This window comes from Ochlerotatus camptorhynchus, unplaced genomic scaffold, assembly GCF_037179485.1.
Source record: "Ochlerotatus camptorhynchus isolate MF236.1 unplaced genomic scaffold, CSIRO-AGI_Acam_v1.1 ptg000046l, whole genome shotgun sequence".
In the NCBI taxonomy this organism is placed as follows: domain Eukaryota; kingdom Metazoa; phylum Arthropoda; class Insecta; order Diptera; family Culicidae; genus Ochlerotatus; species Ochlerotatus camptorhynchus.
In genome coordinates, this window is record NW_027040537.1 from 1546241 (window position 1) to 1562856 (window position 16616).

The following is a 16616-nucleotide window of genomic DNA, read 5'->3' on the forward strand; positions in this document are numbered from 1 at the left end:
AGGTATTCGCTTTAAATTACTTAATCAATTTATTATCTAGCCTTTACAATCTTAAATTTGGGAACCTTAAGGTAGGTATTGGGGTAGAAGGGTAAACGTTCCTACACGACACGAGGGACCCGTGCTCTTGAACAATGGACATTTTCGCACAATAAGCAAAACGCACACATCCAGAAGTAGGTAGGTAGAAAGGTAGATGGGAAGGAAGAAAGGGTTGAGTTGAGTTGAGTTGAGAGGGCGCTCTAATGCTGGCTGGTTGCATTGTGAGTGGGAGGAAAGGGGTGGGGGGAACACAGTTTGTCTTTACTATAAAACACTAAAGCCAACGCACCGACCTGTTACCACTTGGATCGCTTGGACCAGTCCTTGGGCGTCCAGTGCAGACACTTGGAGTCGATTCGGATCTTGCGCTTCTCCATCGCCTTCTTGTGCTGGTCGATTGTGTCCTTGTTGATGCAGATGATGTACTGGCCCTTGTAGTAGTTGATCAGGTTCAGGATCTGCAGCGTCGAGATGACGTCCTCCTTCTTGATGCTGGTCAGCTCGCAGATTTCGCTGCAAACAGTTTGATTACATGTGTTAAGGGTGGTTGGTAAGTGTGGTAAATGTGGGGTAAAGTTCTGAATTTGCAGTTACAATTTATATTAGATTCTTTGGCTTGATTTGTTAGAGTTACTCGAAGGTCTTTGCAATTCCTGTCAATCAGGCAAAATATACTTGGTATGTCTTCAAGCAGTTCCAGTCAGAGGCGAGGTCGGATGGTATTTGTTTTGGTTGGCTTGATTGACTTTCCGCTGTTCTAAAAGTTCTAATGACCGGATAGAGCCCAGATAGGAGGAAATGTAACTTTTGATAACGGAGCTGAAGGATATGAACCCGGAAGGCATAAGAACTTTTTCGAGGGTTAGGGTGATAATGGTGCATCCATTAAGTACGTCACGCTAATAGGAGGAGGGCATTACAATGTGACAACTAATGTATTAAGTATAGGGCAAACGTGGATCGCCTCTAATCTATCTTGGATGAGCATTTTTTTCATATCACAACCGGTAATGTTGGGGTTGATTGATGCTGAGGGAGACGTGTGGCTATGCGAGCAATGTTGGTCATTTTCAGCGTTGCTCCAGCGATTCCCCTGATTTTTCAATGCCGGATAATGAATCCATGGTGGGACTAATAACAATATTTTTTACCCATGCACACTGCGTTTCACAGTTGTCAAGCAAAGACTTGTTTCAATTGACGCAATGAATGACTCGAAAACTGCTTCCTTCGTTTTTTTTCCACTTTCACTTCAATTCGGGGCTCATTCGACTTGTCACGTATCCACACAATATCGGTTGCCGATAGGAATGGCATCCGGATTATATGTAGTTATAATATATTATTTTATATTAAACGAAAATTAAATTAACGAGGCCATTCTGGAGTCCAAGATGGCAGCCATCGGGGTCAGAGAAAGTCTCAAATAACCTACAATACGGGTATTTTCGGAACGGGGACGACGCGAAGGTGCAGAAAATCGATATTCGACGTTATTTTAGAATCCAAAATGGCGGCCATCAGGATTCAGAAAGCATCAACTATCCTACAATATGGGTATTTTCGGAACGGGAATCCCGACAATCGATATTCGACGCCATTTTGGAATCCAATATGGTGGCCATCAAGTTTCATAAAACGTGTCAAATAACCTAAGATATGGGTATTTTCGGAACGAAGACAACGCGTGGCTGCCGAAAATCGATATCCGATGCTATGTTGGACTCCATAGGGTTTCAGAAAAAGTTTCAAATACCCTACAATATGGTTATTTCCGGAACAGGGACAACGCTTAGTTGCCAAAAATCGATATCAGATACCACTTTGTAATCAAATATGGCGGCCATCAGGGTTCAGAAAGTGTCAAATACCCTACAATATGGGTATTTTCGGAACGAGGACGACGCGTAGATGCTGAAAATCGATATTCGATGCCATTTGTAGGCTATTTGACACTTCTTCTGAAATCGGAAGCCACCATCTTGAATTTCAAGATGGCGTCGGACATCTATTTCTTTCTTTTAGATGTCAGCCCGATTCCAAAAAACCCACATTGATCGGTATTTGACAGTATTTCACAGTTTTTTCAGAACCAAAGCCGCCATCTTGGATTTAAAGACGGCGTGACATCAATTTTCGGTATCTACGTCTCATTCCCATTCTGAAAATAACCATATTTTAGGATATTTGATACTTTTCCTCAAATCGGATTAAAAAATGGCGTCGGATGTCGATTTCCGGCTTCTAGACGTTACCCTGATTCTAAAAAAAAAAACCGTTTGTATGGATATTTGATAGAATTTAAAACTTTTTCTCAAACTGGAAGCCACCATCATGGATTTCAAAATGACGTCGGATATTGATTTCCAATCTCCAGACGTCACCCTGATTCCAAAAATACCCATATTGATGGGATGGCATCAGCATTTCCATTTTTTTTTCTGAAATAGGAAGCCGTCATATTGTATTTCAAAATGGCGTCGGATATCGATTTCTGGCCTCTAGACGCTAGACTGTAAGACCAGAAGGTCCTGAAGAAATGTGCTCAACTTTTTGGCTCAGCTCTGGTACTATCTTCCGTCCCAAGCTAATCGATTCACCCCTCGAAACATAGGAAAATCCAATAACCCCTCATTTTATCTGTCAAACTTTCATAGCGAATCAAAACAAACATTGTGTAGTACTAGAATTTTTACTAGATTGGGGTACGTTAATCGATTTGCTTGGGACCAATAGGCTACCCTAATAAAAAATAACCATAAACGAACGATAACCCAAATCATCGAACTATTCCATAAATGGTTTGGATGATACCCAGAACACGTCGTTAAGCAAATTAACCATACAATTTTTATTAGGGTAGTCAAGTAGTGAGCCAATTTCAAATCGATAATTTCGTATTGATTGTTGCTAGAGGTGGGTAAATTAACTCATCTGGCTGAGCGGATCAGACCCATCCAGCTCATTAAAGGGAGTCGATTCATTGGGACAGCTCTTTAGCTCACCTTGAAATTATAGAAATTTTGACACAAATGTCACACGCGATGATATGATCGACATCGTGTTAGACGATGTTACGCCTTTTCTCAAGCTATGTAATCCAGTCTACACACAGATTTTATTTCTGATGTAAATTCTTCAGCAGATTTGCTCTCACTATTCTTGGTTTCAGCTCCCGATCATCAGCTCAGATCTAGAGATGGGCTCTCGAGCTGTTCTATAGACTCGAGTCACTAAAATCAGCTGATGGTCCGTGGCTCATCAGCTCACTGATATCATAAGTCTAGTAGTGTATTCAGATCTGAGCGTGCATTAGCGGAGCGGAGCAAAATTTGCGTAGGAATGAGAGAGACAACTAGTACTTCCATAGAGGTAACTCTAAGACCAGAAGGTCCCGAAATAACGTGCTCAACTTTTTGGCTCAGTCCTGGTACTCTCTTCGGTCCCAAGCTAATCGATTCACCCCTCGAAACATAGGAAAAACCAATAACCCCTCATTTTATCTGTCAAACTTTCATAGCGAATCAAAACAAACATTGCGTAGTACTAGAATTTCGACTAGAATGGGTAATCGTTTGCTTGGGACCAATAGGCTAGTCAGTTAGTGAGCCAATTTAAAATTGTTAGTTTTGTATTGATTGTTGGCTGTACTGTCAGTGAATCATTCGAGCCGATGATTCGGATCCGGAGCTGAGCTGGTAAGCTGGAGAGAATGATGGGAGGAGAGGTAAGAGCACATATACTTTAGGAATAACAGCAGCAATAAGAGCCGTGTACGTAAATGCATTGGATAATTCCAGTAGAAATTTAAGATCGTCCAATCCAAAAATACCTGATGGGTATTTGACAGTATTTCCCACTTAATCTAAAATCTGAAGCCGCCATCGATCTGTAGACTTCATATCGATTACAAAAATATCAATATTGATGTGTATTTGACACCATCTTCGATTTCAAAATGGCGTCGAATATCGATTTTCATCCTCTAGACATCATCCCGATTCCAAAAAATACCTTTATTGATAAGTATATGATAGCATTTCCCACTTTTTCTTAAACTGGAAGCCGCCATGGATTTTCTCGATAATTTTTCAGACTGCAGTGAGATGTAAACCACACTTCTGCATTGTCCACGAGCAACATCCTTTCACCGTGGTACTGTTTACAAGCACGGCGAATTTTAACTTGAAAATTGTCGAGGAACAACGCGTCGAAAGGATGTGGCTCATGGACATTGCAAAAGTTTGGTTTACATCTCACTGCAATCTGAAAAAATATCCAGAAAATCTACCCAAGAACAAATCGACTAAGTCCACGTAAACAGTACCACGTACCACTGAACTGTCATCAGATTGAGGTTAACCCCGTCGGTGCAAAACCTTATGAAAGAAGAAATGAAGGCTAGTCAAGCCAAAACAAACAGCATGAAAACTGATCGAAAGTGGTTCTGTTGATGTTGACGGGGATCTGCTCGACGAGAAGACAGAATGACTTTCAATTGAAAGTGATGGTTGACAGCTTCATCGTCGCTTGGCGATTTTCGATTGAAAGTGACTTTGTGGGGCCCTGGTTGTCACAAATGACATCAAGATGCCAAACCGAAGTCGATTTGGTTCTAACCTGAGTACAGCGAACTAACTCAAAACGCTTGTCCGCTGGGAGCCGAGTCAAACTGTCAAACGGGAGCCAAACATTCAAAAGAGCTCAGAAGACACGTCGGTAGTTACTGTTTGAACCACAAGTAAAGGTGTTGCCCTCTACTGAAAACAAAATTAAGAATTATAATTATGAAACTGTCGAAACATCAACCTTAGTAGACGGATAGTGTAAATCATCGAGCGTGATGCTCGAAAAAGTGTTTTTATGTGATATTAATAATGCAAAAACTGGGTTGTTGAAACAAGAATGTAATCAAACTTTATAAGAGTCATGTGAGCTTTGTGGGCAGGTGCACTCCCATCACCACGTATACGTTATTTCTGGAGCAGAGGAGGAGGAGCCAAGAGTTCATTTGACAGCATGTATATACAATTTCGTGAGCTGTTTCAGCAAAACAATTTGAAACTTCGGAAGATTTTCAAGATGTTTTCTAGCTCACTTGAAAAATAAAATCAGCTGAGTTCGCCGTACTCAGGTTCTAACTAGTTTTCAATAGGCTATTTTTATGAACCATCAATGAAGAGTGCGCTAGCCGATTTTGAGAGGAAATGTCATCCAATCCATTTGTTTACATCATAATGACGATTTTCAAAACGTAAAATAGCGTACATTTTATGGCACAACTTGCAAATTTCCATCGGGAGTGGTCTTATTTTTCGATTATCTTCAGATCTGAATTGATTAACAGCTGAAATAACCATACATTAAAAATCCGGAAGATCATAACTGCTGGGACAATTTTATAAATCTTCATTTTTCTCATCAAAAATATATGGAAGCACCAGCCGGATCACTGCAAACCCGATCAGAAATCAAAATATTCCACGTGGATGATGATTTCAAGCACCTGCGGTGGATAAAATAATCAGGAAAGGTGAAAATATAGGCCTTTTTAATACACCACTAACGTAGAGTGCGCCACGCGAGTTCGAGAAGAAACGTCAACCAAACCGTTTGTTTACATAATATCTTGCCAATTTCCATCGGTAATTGCCTTATTGTACGATTTTCCACAGATCTGAACAGATTTGTACCTTAACTATTCACACACAAGAAATCCGGAAGATCATAACCACTAAGGCACTTTTCTAATTTTCCATTTTTCTCAATAAAAATATTCCTGAATACCAGCAGGATCTTTGCAAAAACGTTACAGAATTAAATTTTTCAACTGTAGATTAAGTTTTGCAGCATCTCAGATGAATCAATTTATCAGGAAAAGTCAAAAAGTGTTCCGCGTCCTATGTCTCAAGGCAAAAATTTATGCTCACAACACTCTTTTTGACGTTCTCCTATTCACCACCAGAGGTTGAATCGATCGTTTAGTTTCTAATAAAAAGGCATATCCGACAAGTGGACTTACTCAGATCGGACTTTTCCGGGGCCGCTGCCGTTCCGAAATGTGATTTATTTTTTGAGTGTATAGAACCCAGAAATCGATGTCTGACGCCATGTTGAAATCCAGTTGAATTCCGGTTGCAGAAAACGGGGCAATACTGTCAAATACCCTTCAATATGAGATTTTGACGAAGGTTTTTTGAGAATCACAGGGTGTCGACTACCTGTTAAAACCTGGAAAATCAGGGAATTCATGTTTGGACCTGGAAAATCAGGGAATCTCAGGGAATTTAATTCAAATTCAGGGAAATATTTCTTTATAACAGAAACTTATTGATAAGTATGACTGACTTTGCTATAGGTTTTTTTTTGAACAGCCTATTTATCTCATCGATTGGCCTGGTCGATGTGACGTCCGCATACACCACCAGCAGGCCATTCCAGCACACTCTTTCAAGTCTGAACACTAGTGAATGTAGGTAGAGAACGAAGAGGTGCATGGATAATGGGTCACCCTGCCGTACAGAGCGTTGGATTTCGAATGCACGAGAAAGATGCCAATTGATCAACAGTTGAGAGGTGGACCGGCTGGAAATGCGCAATAGTAGAGCGATGAGATCCTGGTTGAAGCCTAGCGAGCGCATAGTCTCGAAGATAAGAGTGCCGGACCCGATCGAAAGCGTGATCGAGATTAAAGATGATTAGGTTACCTTGAAAGATATTGCGCTCTGAGTTCGAGCATTTCTGCCCGTCCCTCAAGACGTGGTGCTCTCTCATCACTTGCTCGAGCCTGATTTTGAGAATGCGGGATATGAGCTTGTAGTTGCTGTTGAGCAATGAGATCGGATGATATGACCAACAATCAATACGAAACTATCGATTTTAAATTGGCTCACTACTTGACTAGCCTATTGGTCCCAAGCAAATCGACTTATGTATAAATTCATTATATGGTCCCAAGCAAATCGACTTATGTATAAATTCACTATTTTGTTTTGGTTCGCTATGAAAGTTTGACATATAAAATTAGGGGTTCGTGGATTTTCCTATGTTTCGAGGGGTGAATCGATTAGCTTGGGACCGAAGATAGTACCAGAAGAGCTGAGACAAAAAGTTGATCACGTTTCTTCGGGACCTACTAGTCTTAGAGTTACCTCTATGCTCCCCTGGAATTTATACTAGCATGGGTTAAGTTAATCGATTTGCTTGGGACCAATAGGCTAGTCAAGTAGTGAACCAATTTAAAATCGTTAGTTTCGTATTGATTGTTGGTAGAACCATAGAGGTAACTCTAAGACCACTAGGTCCCGAAGAAAATCATTATTATTTTTGGCTCACTCAGTACCAGAACAACGGTCCCAAGCAGTCCCAAGCTATTTCACTCACCCCTGCAATCCTGCATGTTCTGCATGAATCCACACACCCCTGATGTTATCTGTCAAACTTTCATAGCGAATCAAAACAAACATAGTGTAGTAATAGAATTTCAACTAGAATAGGGTACGTTAATCGTTTGCTTGGGACCAATAGGCTACTAAAGTGGTGAGCCAATTTAAAATCGTTAGTTTCGTATTGATTGTTGGTAGAACTCTCTCGGAATACCTTCGCAGCCGGGAGACTTCCATGTTTTTTTTTTTTTTTTTTTTTTTTTTTTTTTATTTTTGTGATTTTTAGCCGTAGGCTAGTTCATCACATTTGATAATCGAGGGTCAGGCTTAGGGCCTGCCTCGAAAGAAAGCGTTTCAGTCTATCATTACCTAACGTACAACTGGCTCTGATTACCCACCAAAAGGGACAGACAACATTTTAAAAAACTTAATGTAAAGTGGGAGTTACATCGGGAGGAATGGATGCGCGAACAAGGTAGAGCTCCACCGTAAGAGACAGTGCCCCAGTCCGGCAGAGATACCCCGACGGCAGGAAAATAGGAAGGTGAAAGAACACGGACAGCGCAGCCCACGACGAGAGGGCTAGATTTGGTTGTATAGGTGAGCGTCCTTCAAGAATGCAATCAGCGCAGTCAACGTCGAGGGGTCGTTGTCAAGTAGCTCCCTGATGCTCTCTGGGAGTCGGTGTTGTTCGCGTAGCCTCTGAAACTCTGGGCAGACACACAGCACGTGTTCCACCGAGGCAGGGATGCTGCAGATTGGACAAACCTTGTGGAAGGGTGTCCCACCAAAATTGTGGGAAATCCTCGCATGGCCGGTCCGGAGTCTTGAAATAATCCGCTGGTCTTTGTACTTGTGGCTGTCTTGCCAAGGTCGTACGGTTTCTTTGATCTTTCTCAGGAGGGTGGTGCGTGACTGAAACCATTCCTCCTGCCAGGCTTCCATGATGATAGTCGCAATCCAACGCCTGACGTCTAGGAGTGGTACGTTCCTGGTGAAGCGGGGTCCGGATGGACCAGATCCCGCCAGCCTGTCCGCTGCCTCGTTTCCAGGAACACCGCAGTGCCCGGGAATCCACGTAAAAACGGTTGAGGGTGGGGCAAAACGTGTAATGGCTTGTATCCAGGGGTGGCTCGGGGCTTCGGCTTCCAGCGCCTGGATGACGCTGTGTGAGTCCGTTAGCACAAGGATCGGTTGATCTGCAGGAGTGATGGCTGCGTCAAGAACAGTTGCGGCTTCTGCGGAAAAAACGGAACACTCCTCCGGAAGACTTTGACTTGTTGCGGTGTTTGGTCCTGCCACTCCGAGTCCCACTCCGGCCCGTGATCGCGATCCGTCCGTAAAGCGATGAACGTGCCCCGGATAAACCGACCTAAGAAGTTCTGCAACAGAGCGCCTCAACGCTACAGAGTTATCTCCGGCTTTGAATCCTCTCTTAATCCGCTTATCTATTTTGATAACGTTTGATCGCCAACTTTTCTCTCCATGCCAGTGGACCCTGGCCACCGGGGGGAGGTCTACGTTGGCTGCAGTGCGGAGGGCTCTGTTCCCCTCGTTGAGGAGAAAGACCCTATCGTTCCCGGATGTCTTAGCAGCGAGGGCAGCGGCTTTGGTGGCAGAGGCTGCAGCAGATCGATAGCGGAAAGGGAGGACTCCGGTTTCTGCACAAGCGGCGTCTGCGGGCGTGGAAGGTAGGAGGCCGGATACGATGCGTACGTAGGTATTGTATACCGGAGCGAGGATGCGGTTCAGCTTCTCGGTGGCTAAGCAGGTAATTTCGAGGCCGTAGAAAAGTCGACTGTCGATAACAGCCCGGGCGACACGAAGGCGGATCTCGCGGTTACTGGAGCGGTGCGGACGGGAGATTGTCCTGACGATGTTGATGCGGCTACGGCAGTTTTCTTTCACCGTTCTGAAGTGTTGGTCGAAACTTAGAGTCCGATCCAGAACTACCCCCAGAACGCGGACTGTTTTCTTAAGCGGAATTGGATGGTCCTGGATGGTGATCGGTGGTCCCCGAATCCCCGAACTTCCATGGTGGGCTCGCTGTTATTGCAGACCATATTTCTGCCGTCATGATGTCGTCCGCAGACTTCATTCGATGGGTGGGATAACACTCTCGCAGACGAAACTGTTATCATTCTCTTCTATTGCCTCCTCCGAGTACAGTGTCGAGAAATAGTTCATCATGTGCGGCTCGATCGTTCGCCTTACTCTGTCTGCAGCTGCGTTATGACCGTTCTCTTCCTTCCCCTTTCCCCCAACTGGAATATTGACATGGGTTCTCCCGTCACGTGCGTTTCATTCATTGGCATGAACGTGTAAGAAAATCTCCGTTGAAGCGCTAGCATTCCACCGTTCAGCCGGTTGATGGTGGTTATCATTTCAGGGTGCTGGTAGTACCCGTCGTAGACTAGCCGCTGTAGAGAAGCTGATGCTCACTGTGGAATTCATCGAAGACGGCTCGAGATTTCCTCTTGAAAAACCTTTTGATCTTGGTTTTTTTTTTTTTTTTTTTTTTTATTTTAGAGATTTTTAGCCTGAGGCTAGTTCATCTCTTTAGTCATGGCTTTTGATCTTGGGCTTAGCGAACAAAATCCACCATTCGATCCAGGAGCCATAGTTTCTGCGCTGCCGAGTCCAATATTGCCACTGGTATTGGAACTCTGCAACGTTTGCGTCAGTCAGAAGATATGGCCGAAGGGACCAAAAGTCACGGTCATGCTCTTGACCAACATGGGGGAGGCAAAATCGGAGTGTCAGCGCTTCATGGTCGGTAAATGAGCAGATGTGGGCATGTGCTGCTCGCAAGTGATCGCGCAATCCACTGCTGTCGTAAATTCGATCGAGTCGCTACTGTGCGTTGCGCCAGACGTACGTGAAACCAGGATCACGTGGACACAGTTTCTCCCATACGTCGTAAAGCTGCAAGGCAGGACTCGAATCGCATGTCCGTAGCACGTAATTGAAATCGCCAACCAGAATGACATGCGTGGGACGATGGCGGAGATAGCAGGCAAGCGTCCCATTGAAGAAATTCTCTCGGGCTGCGCGTAGAAAAGAACCGGAGGGAGCGTAAACGTTGCAGATCGTCGTGTCTTCCATTCTCAGCGCAAGCAGTCGGCCGTCCAAGCTTCTCTCAATGTGAGTGGCCTGGATGGGTTCCTTCAGAGCAATAGCTGTCCCCCTTCTCGTGTGGTCTACATTGAAGAAAACGACGTAGCCAGGCAAGGACAGCTGTTCGTTTTCTACTTCTTGCAGACACACGATATCGAGGCTATGGCTGTTGATGAAGGTTCGGAACGCGTTCAGTTTCGTGGGGTTTGTGATGGTGCCGATGTTGATGGACGAGATGTTGTACGACGCGAGAGTCATTTATGGGCGGTATTCCTCATCCCTCTCGTCGTCGTCAATCGTCATCCCGGTAGGGTTTTTCACCAGCGGGTCAACCTCGGCTTCGTCTGCTGATCGTGGAAGCGGAGGATTCATCTGTTTCGTTTCCGTTGCCACTCTTGCTCTGGGATCGCAACGCATTTTCGAGCTTTTTTGAATACGTCTTCCAAACACACGACAGCTTGCGGTGGTGTTGCGAAGGACTTTACGAGCTTTGCGCTTGTTGAATTTACGGGCCTGAGGAATCATCCTGGCGCGTAAGCTTCAGCAGTTCGGGAAAAGAGTCCGACGATATCGGTGGCGGAGTGGTATTTTTGACCGATTGGTGTCGTGTTTGATGGTTTCTTAGGTCGCTGACCGGTGGTTGACCTATTGGCCGGTCCAGTTTGCTTCGTCGCGTTCGCGTAGCTTTTCTGGAATACAAGCTTTTTGTTCTGGACACAGTGTGCACTTGCTCTTTGCAGTGGCAGCAGGATTGCAACTATCCCTTGTAGACAACAAACGCTTGCTCTCCGTCGATGTTGACCCACGAGTCAATGTTCCGCTCGACTATTATACGAGCAGACCATATGCCGAGCGGTATTCCTGCACATTCGCTGCTCTCTCCCCACGATATCTCGCGAATCGAGATCACTTCACCAGGAAATGGACGACCTTTTCTTTGAAGCGGTGCATTTAGAAATAATATAGGTTTATGTTAGCCATGAGTTATTTGAATAAAATTGCTCCATTCCTCCCAAGAGGTTATGGGCCCAGCGAAGCCATCGAAAATACCCATGGATCCTAGGTATCCAAACGTGAAGCAAAAGGAGGAGGAGTGTATGCCATCCGGCGAGCGTTACCAGAGTCTGGTCGGTGCTTTGCTGTACGTTGCGGTGACCCGATATTGCGATTGCTGCGTCTATTCTGGGACGAAAGGTGAGCCAACCAACCGAAGTGGATTGACCCGAGGCGAAGAGGACTTTACGGTACCTCAACGCAACAGCTGACTTGAAGCTTGAGCTTGGCGGAACCGGCGGTCTCGACGGATTTATGGATGCAGACTGGGCTGGTGACAAAACGGTGGTACAATCAGCTGGGTCACTAGGAAACAGCAATGTGTCAGCCTGTCGTCTACAGAAGCTGAGTACGTTGCGCTATCCGAGTCTAGTCAGGAGCTACTCTCCCAGACAACCAGAAGTCGTATAACAATGTGCAGACACTGTCGTAAATTGCTACAGTTTAAGTCAAAATCGCATATAAGAATGGCATGCATCGCATTATGTTTAAGTTAAATCGTATAGAATACAAATTTCCGACCTATATGCGATGATTCATTTTTCCGTCGTACTGCATCACAAATCAAATCGGATTACATCGAAAGACTTTTCAAAGGGAATTTGTTATTACAGATTAAATCGCTTATGATGTTAAATCTACTCGTTTAAAATTAAATTAAAATTTGCACGTATATGGCATCCACTTTTGTACGTATAAGCCATTTCTTTGCATTCTATAAGATTTGTTGGTTTGTATATATGTTTGTATATCGTGAAAACAACTTTGAATATACGTGCATTCTGGTTGTCTGGGCTGGCTGTTGAAGCTAATGGAGGACATAGGCGAGGTCGTCGATGGGCCAGTGGTGATGCACGAGGACAACCAGAGCTGCATCGCCATGCTGTCATTCATACACGGTTCAACTTTGTGCGAGAACTGATGTCGACTGGCGTGATGGAAGTCAGGTACTGTCCAACGGAATCAATGGTCGCATACATACTCACGAAGGCTTTGGCGAGAGTTAAGTTGGAGAATTTCCGTACCATGATCGGTCTGAAGTTCATCGACGTTGAGGAGGAGAATTGAAGCGGTGCATTTAGCAACGTGAAGAGCTGCAGTGTAGAAATAATATAGGCCTAAGTTAGCCATGAGTTATTTGAATAAAATTCGTTCTTCCTTCGTCGTCGCTCTAACGGACTAGACGCTATTTTACTTTGCTCCATTCCTCCGAAGACTCTTCGGGTACACCTTCAGAGAGGTCGTAAAACCTCACTTCAACCCTACCATCTTCCAAAGTAATCCGAAGCTTGGGTTTCATCCCCTCACCAAAGTCCACTTCAAGTTTTCCGTCACGATCGTCCCCATCTTTCTGTGCGAGCATCAAGTTACTGGCCTTGACGAACGCACATGCTTCACCTCTGTGGCACTGAAGTCTTTTGCTTTCTTCCCAGCATAAGTCACCAAGTTTACATAAACTCTTAAAATTTAGAAGCCTAAAGAATGGTCTAGCAAAGCCAGAAGTTGAATTTAGCGTATGATCACGGCAAATGAATCTGACTCATAATTGAGTCACGTTCACTCAAATTTGCAAAAAACGTAGGTCATATAAAAGTAAATGTCCCTTTAGCAGGCTCTTTGAACATAGTGTCTCCAAGAAAGCTCCCCAACATCGTTAATTTCTACTCACTTGATGGTAATCTGCGGTTTCTCGTTTTCCCCGATTGGCTTGGCCAGAATCAGGATTTCCAGTATCGTCTGAGCCCAGTAACTCCGATAGGACAGCAGTCCCAAATCCGACAGAGGTTTCTCCGGGGAACCAGTCTTGCCCTCAAACTTGGACAGTTCGTAACCTACGAGTCGAACCGAAATTCAAAATTACTCCGATCATCCGTGTAAAACACCAAACCCAAGCCGCCACTTACTAAATTCTATGAGCATTTTGCCGTAGCCCTTCCTCTGGTACGGCGGCATCGTCAATATACACGCCACATTGTAGTCCTCGGTGCTTTCCTTCTCCTTGGAAAAGTACCCCACCAAATGGAATCCCCTCGAGTCGAACTCCGTCATCACGTAGAACAGGAACGGATCCGTGTCGTAGTACAGTGTCTTGTGGTCCAGAAACAACTTCGCCAGCAAGCACAGATTCTGCGCGTAGCTTTTGTTCTTTCTGCCATCGATCTCGAAGAAGCTTATCGTTTGCTTTCGGTAGATTTCGTTCCCCGGCGGATGCCGCAGATTGCACTTCTTTATGTGCCGTTCGAGACACTTCCGACTCTTTCGGTACTTGAGACAAAACTCGCAGATGTAGATGCACGACATGGAACACATTTCCTGGGGATACGGAGCAAAGTACCACGGTTTGATCCGATGCTGACCGAGTTCGATCAGTTGAACGTTCTTCATGCGCGTCACGACGTCGTCATGATGGATCACCATACTGCCCGATTGCCGCGGCGTTGGCGTCGTTGGAACTTCCTGGGAGTCTTCATTCTCTGTGGAGGTGGCTTTTCGTTTTCGGTTGATCTTCTTCTGCAGCGCGGCCGCCAGGACAGCTCCTCCGTTCAGAATATCCGGAGGCAGGACAGGGCTGGCAGGACGAGATCGCTCACCGATTGGTATTCGCTTCGGTGTCGTCACTCCTGTATTCTGACCAGTTGCCAAACCATCCTTCCGAGGAAACTGAACCTTCCTTGTGTCCAAATACTCTTCCGATACCCATTCATCGAGCCGTTTGTTGACTGTTTACCGAAAAAAAAAATGCAAGAAACATTCCTTATCAAGCAACAACTCATAGCAAACTCCAATACTCACAATCCACATAGTGCACATAGTACCACACCGATTTATCCGACGCTTCCTTGATACTGATGATCTCCGCCAGCGGCCAATCATTGGTACCGGTCATTCGCACTGGCAGGCGGCATCCTTCCGTAAGCGAAGCCTGAAACCGAAACCCATCGTAAGTAAGCAAGTGTGGGTACAGATCAAAACAAACAGCTTCGAAGGCCGCTTGGAAGAATTGCTTTTAGTGGCCGCTTGGAGCGGGGCATCCATCGGCCATGACTGGAAACACGAGCAAACACTTACCGTCGAGTCGCAAATGGATTGCACAGCTTCGTCCACGTCCATTTGGGGGGGAATTTTTGCGAAATTCGGTCCTCGGATACCTGTTTCGCTGTTTTCTGGATGGTCCTGGCGAGTTGTTTTGATGCTTTTGATGGATTTTGGACAGGCGTTTTTGACGTATCATCAGAGAGCTGTGTGCACAGTAGAGGCGCTCGATTATGGGACGCCGAACAGTAGCGTTCGGGTAAGAGTGGGGGCAAGGAAGAAAGTTGTATAAAAGTGGCCGTTCAAATGCTACGTAATGCCTATCGTGACGCGAAAAATGTTTTTTTTTTTTTTAATTCTTTATTAAAGAGAGACGCGAAAAATGTAATTTTTACAAACCCCCCGCCTCCTTGTATTGTGCTTTCCGTTGGTTCGACTGAAATCCGATGACCGTCTACGGGATCGATAAAAATATCGTTGTGCTCAGAAAACGATGATCTATCAGATGTTGTATAAAAATCGGTATATTTTTCGAAGTTAAACAACACAATAGGCAGCCAAACAGAAAGAAGGTGAATCCTATCGACGCCCGGATCATTCACAAAGTCAAGGACATGGTGATGGTATGTCTGTTCCGCAAGGAGCTCAAGGCAGGCGCCATGAAGCTTTCGTCCACTATTTAACACCGCGCTTGGAGATGTGGGATTCACCTGTCGCGTAAATTCCATATTCGATCTACAAAATGAACAGAATTAAAATCAAATTGGGGGAGTTACCGGAAAATTATGGGATTTTCAATGACTAGTTCCAATGAAGTTCCAAGGACTTCAGAGTGGTTCTGAGAATTTCGGGGAAGTTCCGAAAACTTCAGGTAAATAGCAGGAACTTCCGGAAAGTTCTGAGATTTTTAGGGAAATTAAGAGAATTTGAAGGAAATTCAGAGAGGGAGGGAGCTTCGGGAAGGAACTGACTAGTTTAGCAAACTTAAGTAGGTTCTGTATATTTCAGGGGCGCCCATAAGCTTTTGGTAAAGAAAATACGGTACGAACGTAAACGATGATATTGGTGGGAAATTCCGTAGACTACAAGGACCTCCCGATATTTTCAGAAAAGTTAAAAGAACTTCAGAAAAGTTCAGGGACCTTTTGAGACGTTTCGATATGATGAATTTGAGAACATCAGGTAAATTTGGTTGTTTAGGGGTATCAAGGTAAATACATATTCGGTATCTGCATAAAAAATGGAACCGAAATCCCAAATTTCATCAATTTTGGTACACTGCAACTATTTTAAATAAGTACGATTACATTAGCAAAAATCACCATCTTAGCGCCCCTTGGTGGGACTTTGTATGGGAGCGAGCTGTAAACGAATAGATTTAGTGTCAACGATCAAAAATTTTAATCTTGATTTAAAAATCGAGATGAATGTTTACGGGATCGATAAAAAATATCGTTGTGCTCAGAAAACGAAGTTCTACCTGATGTTGTGTAAAAATCGGTATATTTTTCGAAGTTTAACAACCCAATTGGGTTCTTTAATTTTGAAAAATATATCAGTTTTTATATATCATCTGAAAGAGCTCCGTTTTCTGAGCACAGTAATATTTTTTTTCGAACCCACACACTTTCATCCCGATTTTTAAATCAATATTTAAAGCAAAATAATAACTTCACTGTTTGACACTAAACTGACAAACTGACAGCTCGCTCCCATACAAAGTGACACCGAGGGGCGCTAATAAGTTGATTTTTGCAAATGTAATCATTCTTATTTAAAATAGTTCCAGTGTACCAAAATTGATGAAACTTTGGGTTTGGGTTCCACTTCTAATGCAGATTACGAATATGCATTTACCTCAATACCCTTAAAGAACCCAATTGCGAGAACTTTATGGAACTTTATGGAAGTTCCATCTTCAAGGCAATTTCAAGAATTTCAAGGATGTTTAGAGAACTACAGGAAAATTCCGGAAGCTCAGAGAAC

General features: G+C 44.2%; 1 protein-coding gene across 1 annotated transcript; it reads right to left on the reverse strand.

Annotated features, from left to right (window-relative positions):
- Positions 1-69: 69 nt before the first annotated feature.
- On the reverse strand, positions 70-14792 carry Tip60 (Histone acetyltransferase Tip60). Its single transcript, XM_065238964.1, has 5 exons — positions 14667-14792; positions 14391-14520; positions 13502-14317; positions 13267-13429; positions 70-555 (listed from the first exon to the last, which is right to left on the reverse strand). The coding sequence occupies exons 1-5, from the start codon at positions 14706-14708 to the stop codon at positions 339-341; spliced, it is 1368 nt and encodes a 455-aa protein (XP_065095036.1). The 5' UTR covers positions 14709-14792; the 3' UTR covers positions 70-338.
- Between the last annotated feature and the right edge of the window lie 1824 nt (positions 14793-16616).

Bases quoted from the DNA above. Each gene is read 5' to 3' on its own strand.
- Tip60 (XM_065238964.1), bottom strand. From the start codon at position 14,708: ATGGACGTGGACGAAGCTGTGCAATCCATTTGCGACTCGACG. The intron at 14,318-14,390 runs GTGAGTATTGGA...TTCGGTAAACAG, and splicing joins CTATGTGCACTATGTGGATT to TCAACAAACGGCTCGATGAA. The intron at 13,430-13,501 runs GTAAGTGGCGGC...TTCGACTCGTAG, and splicing joins CAAAATGCTCATAGAATTTA to GTTACGAACTGTCCAAGTTT.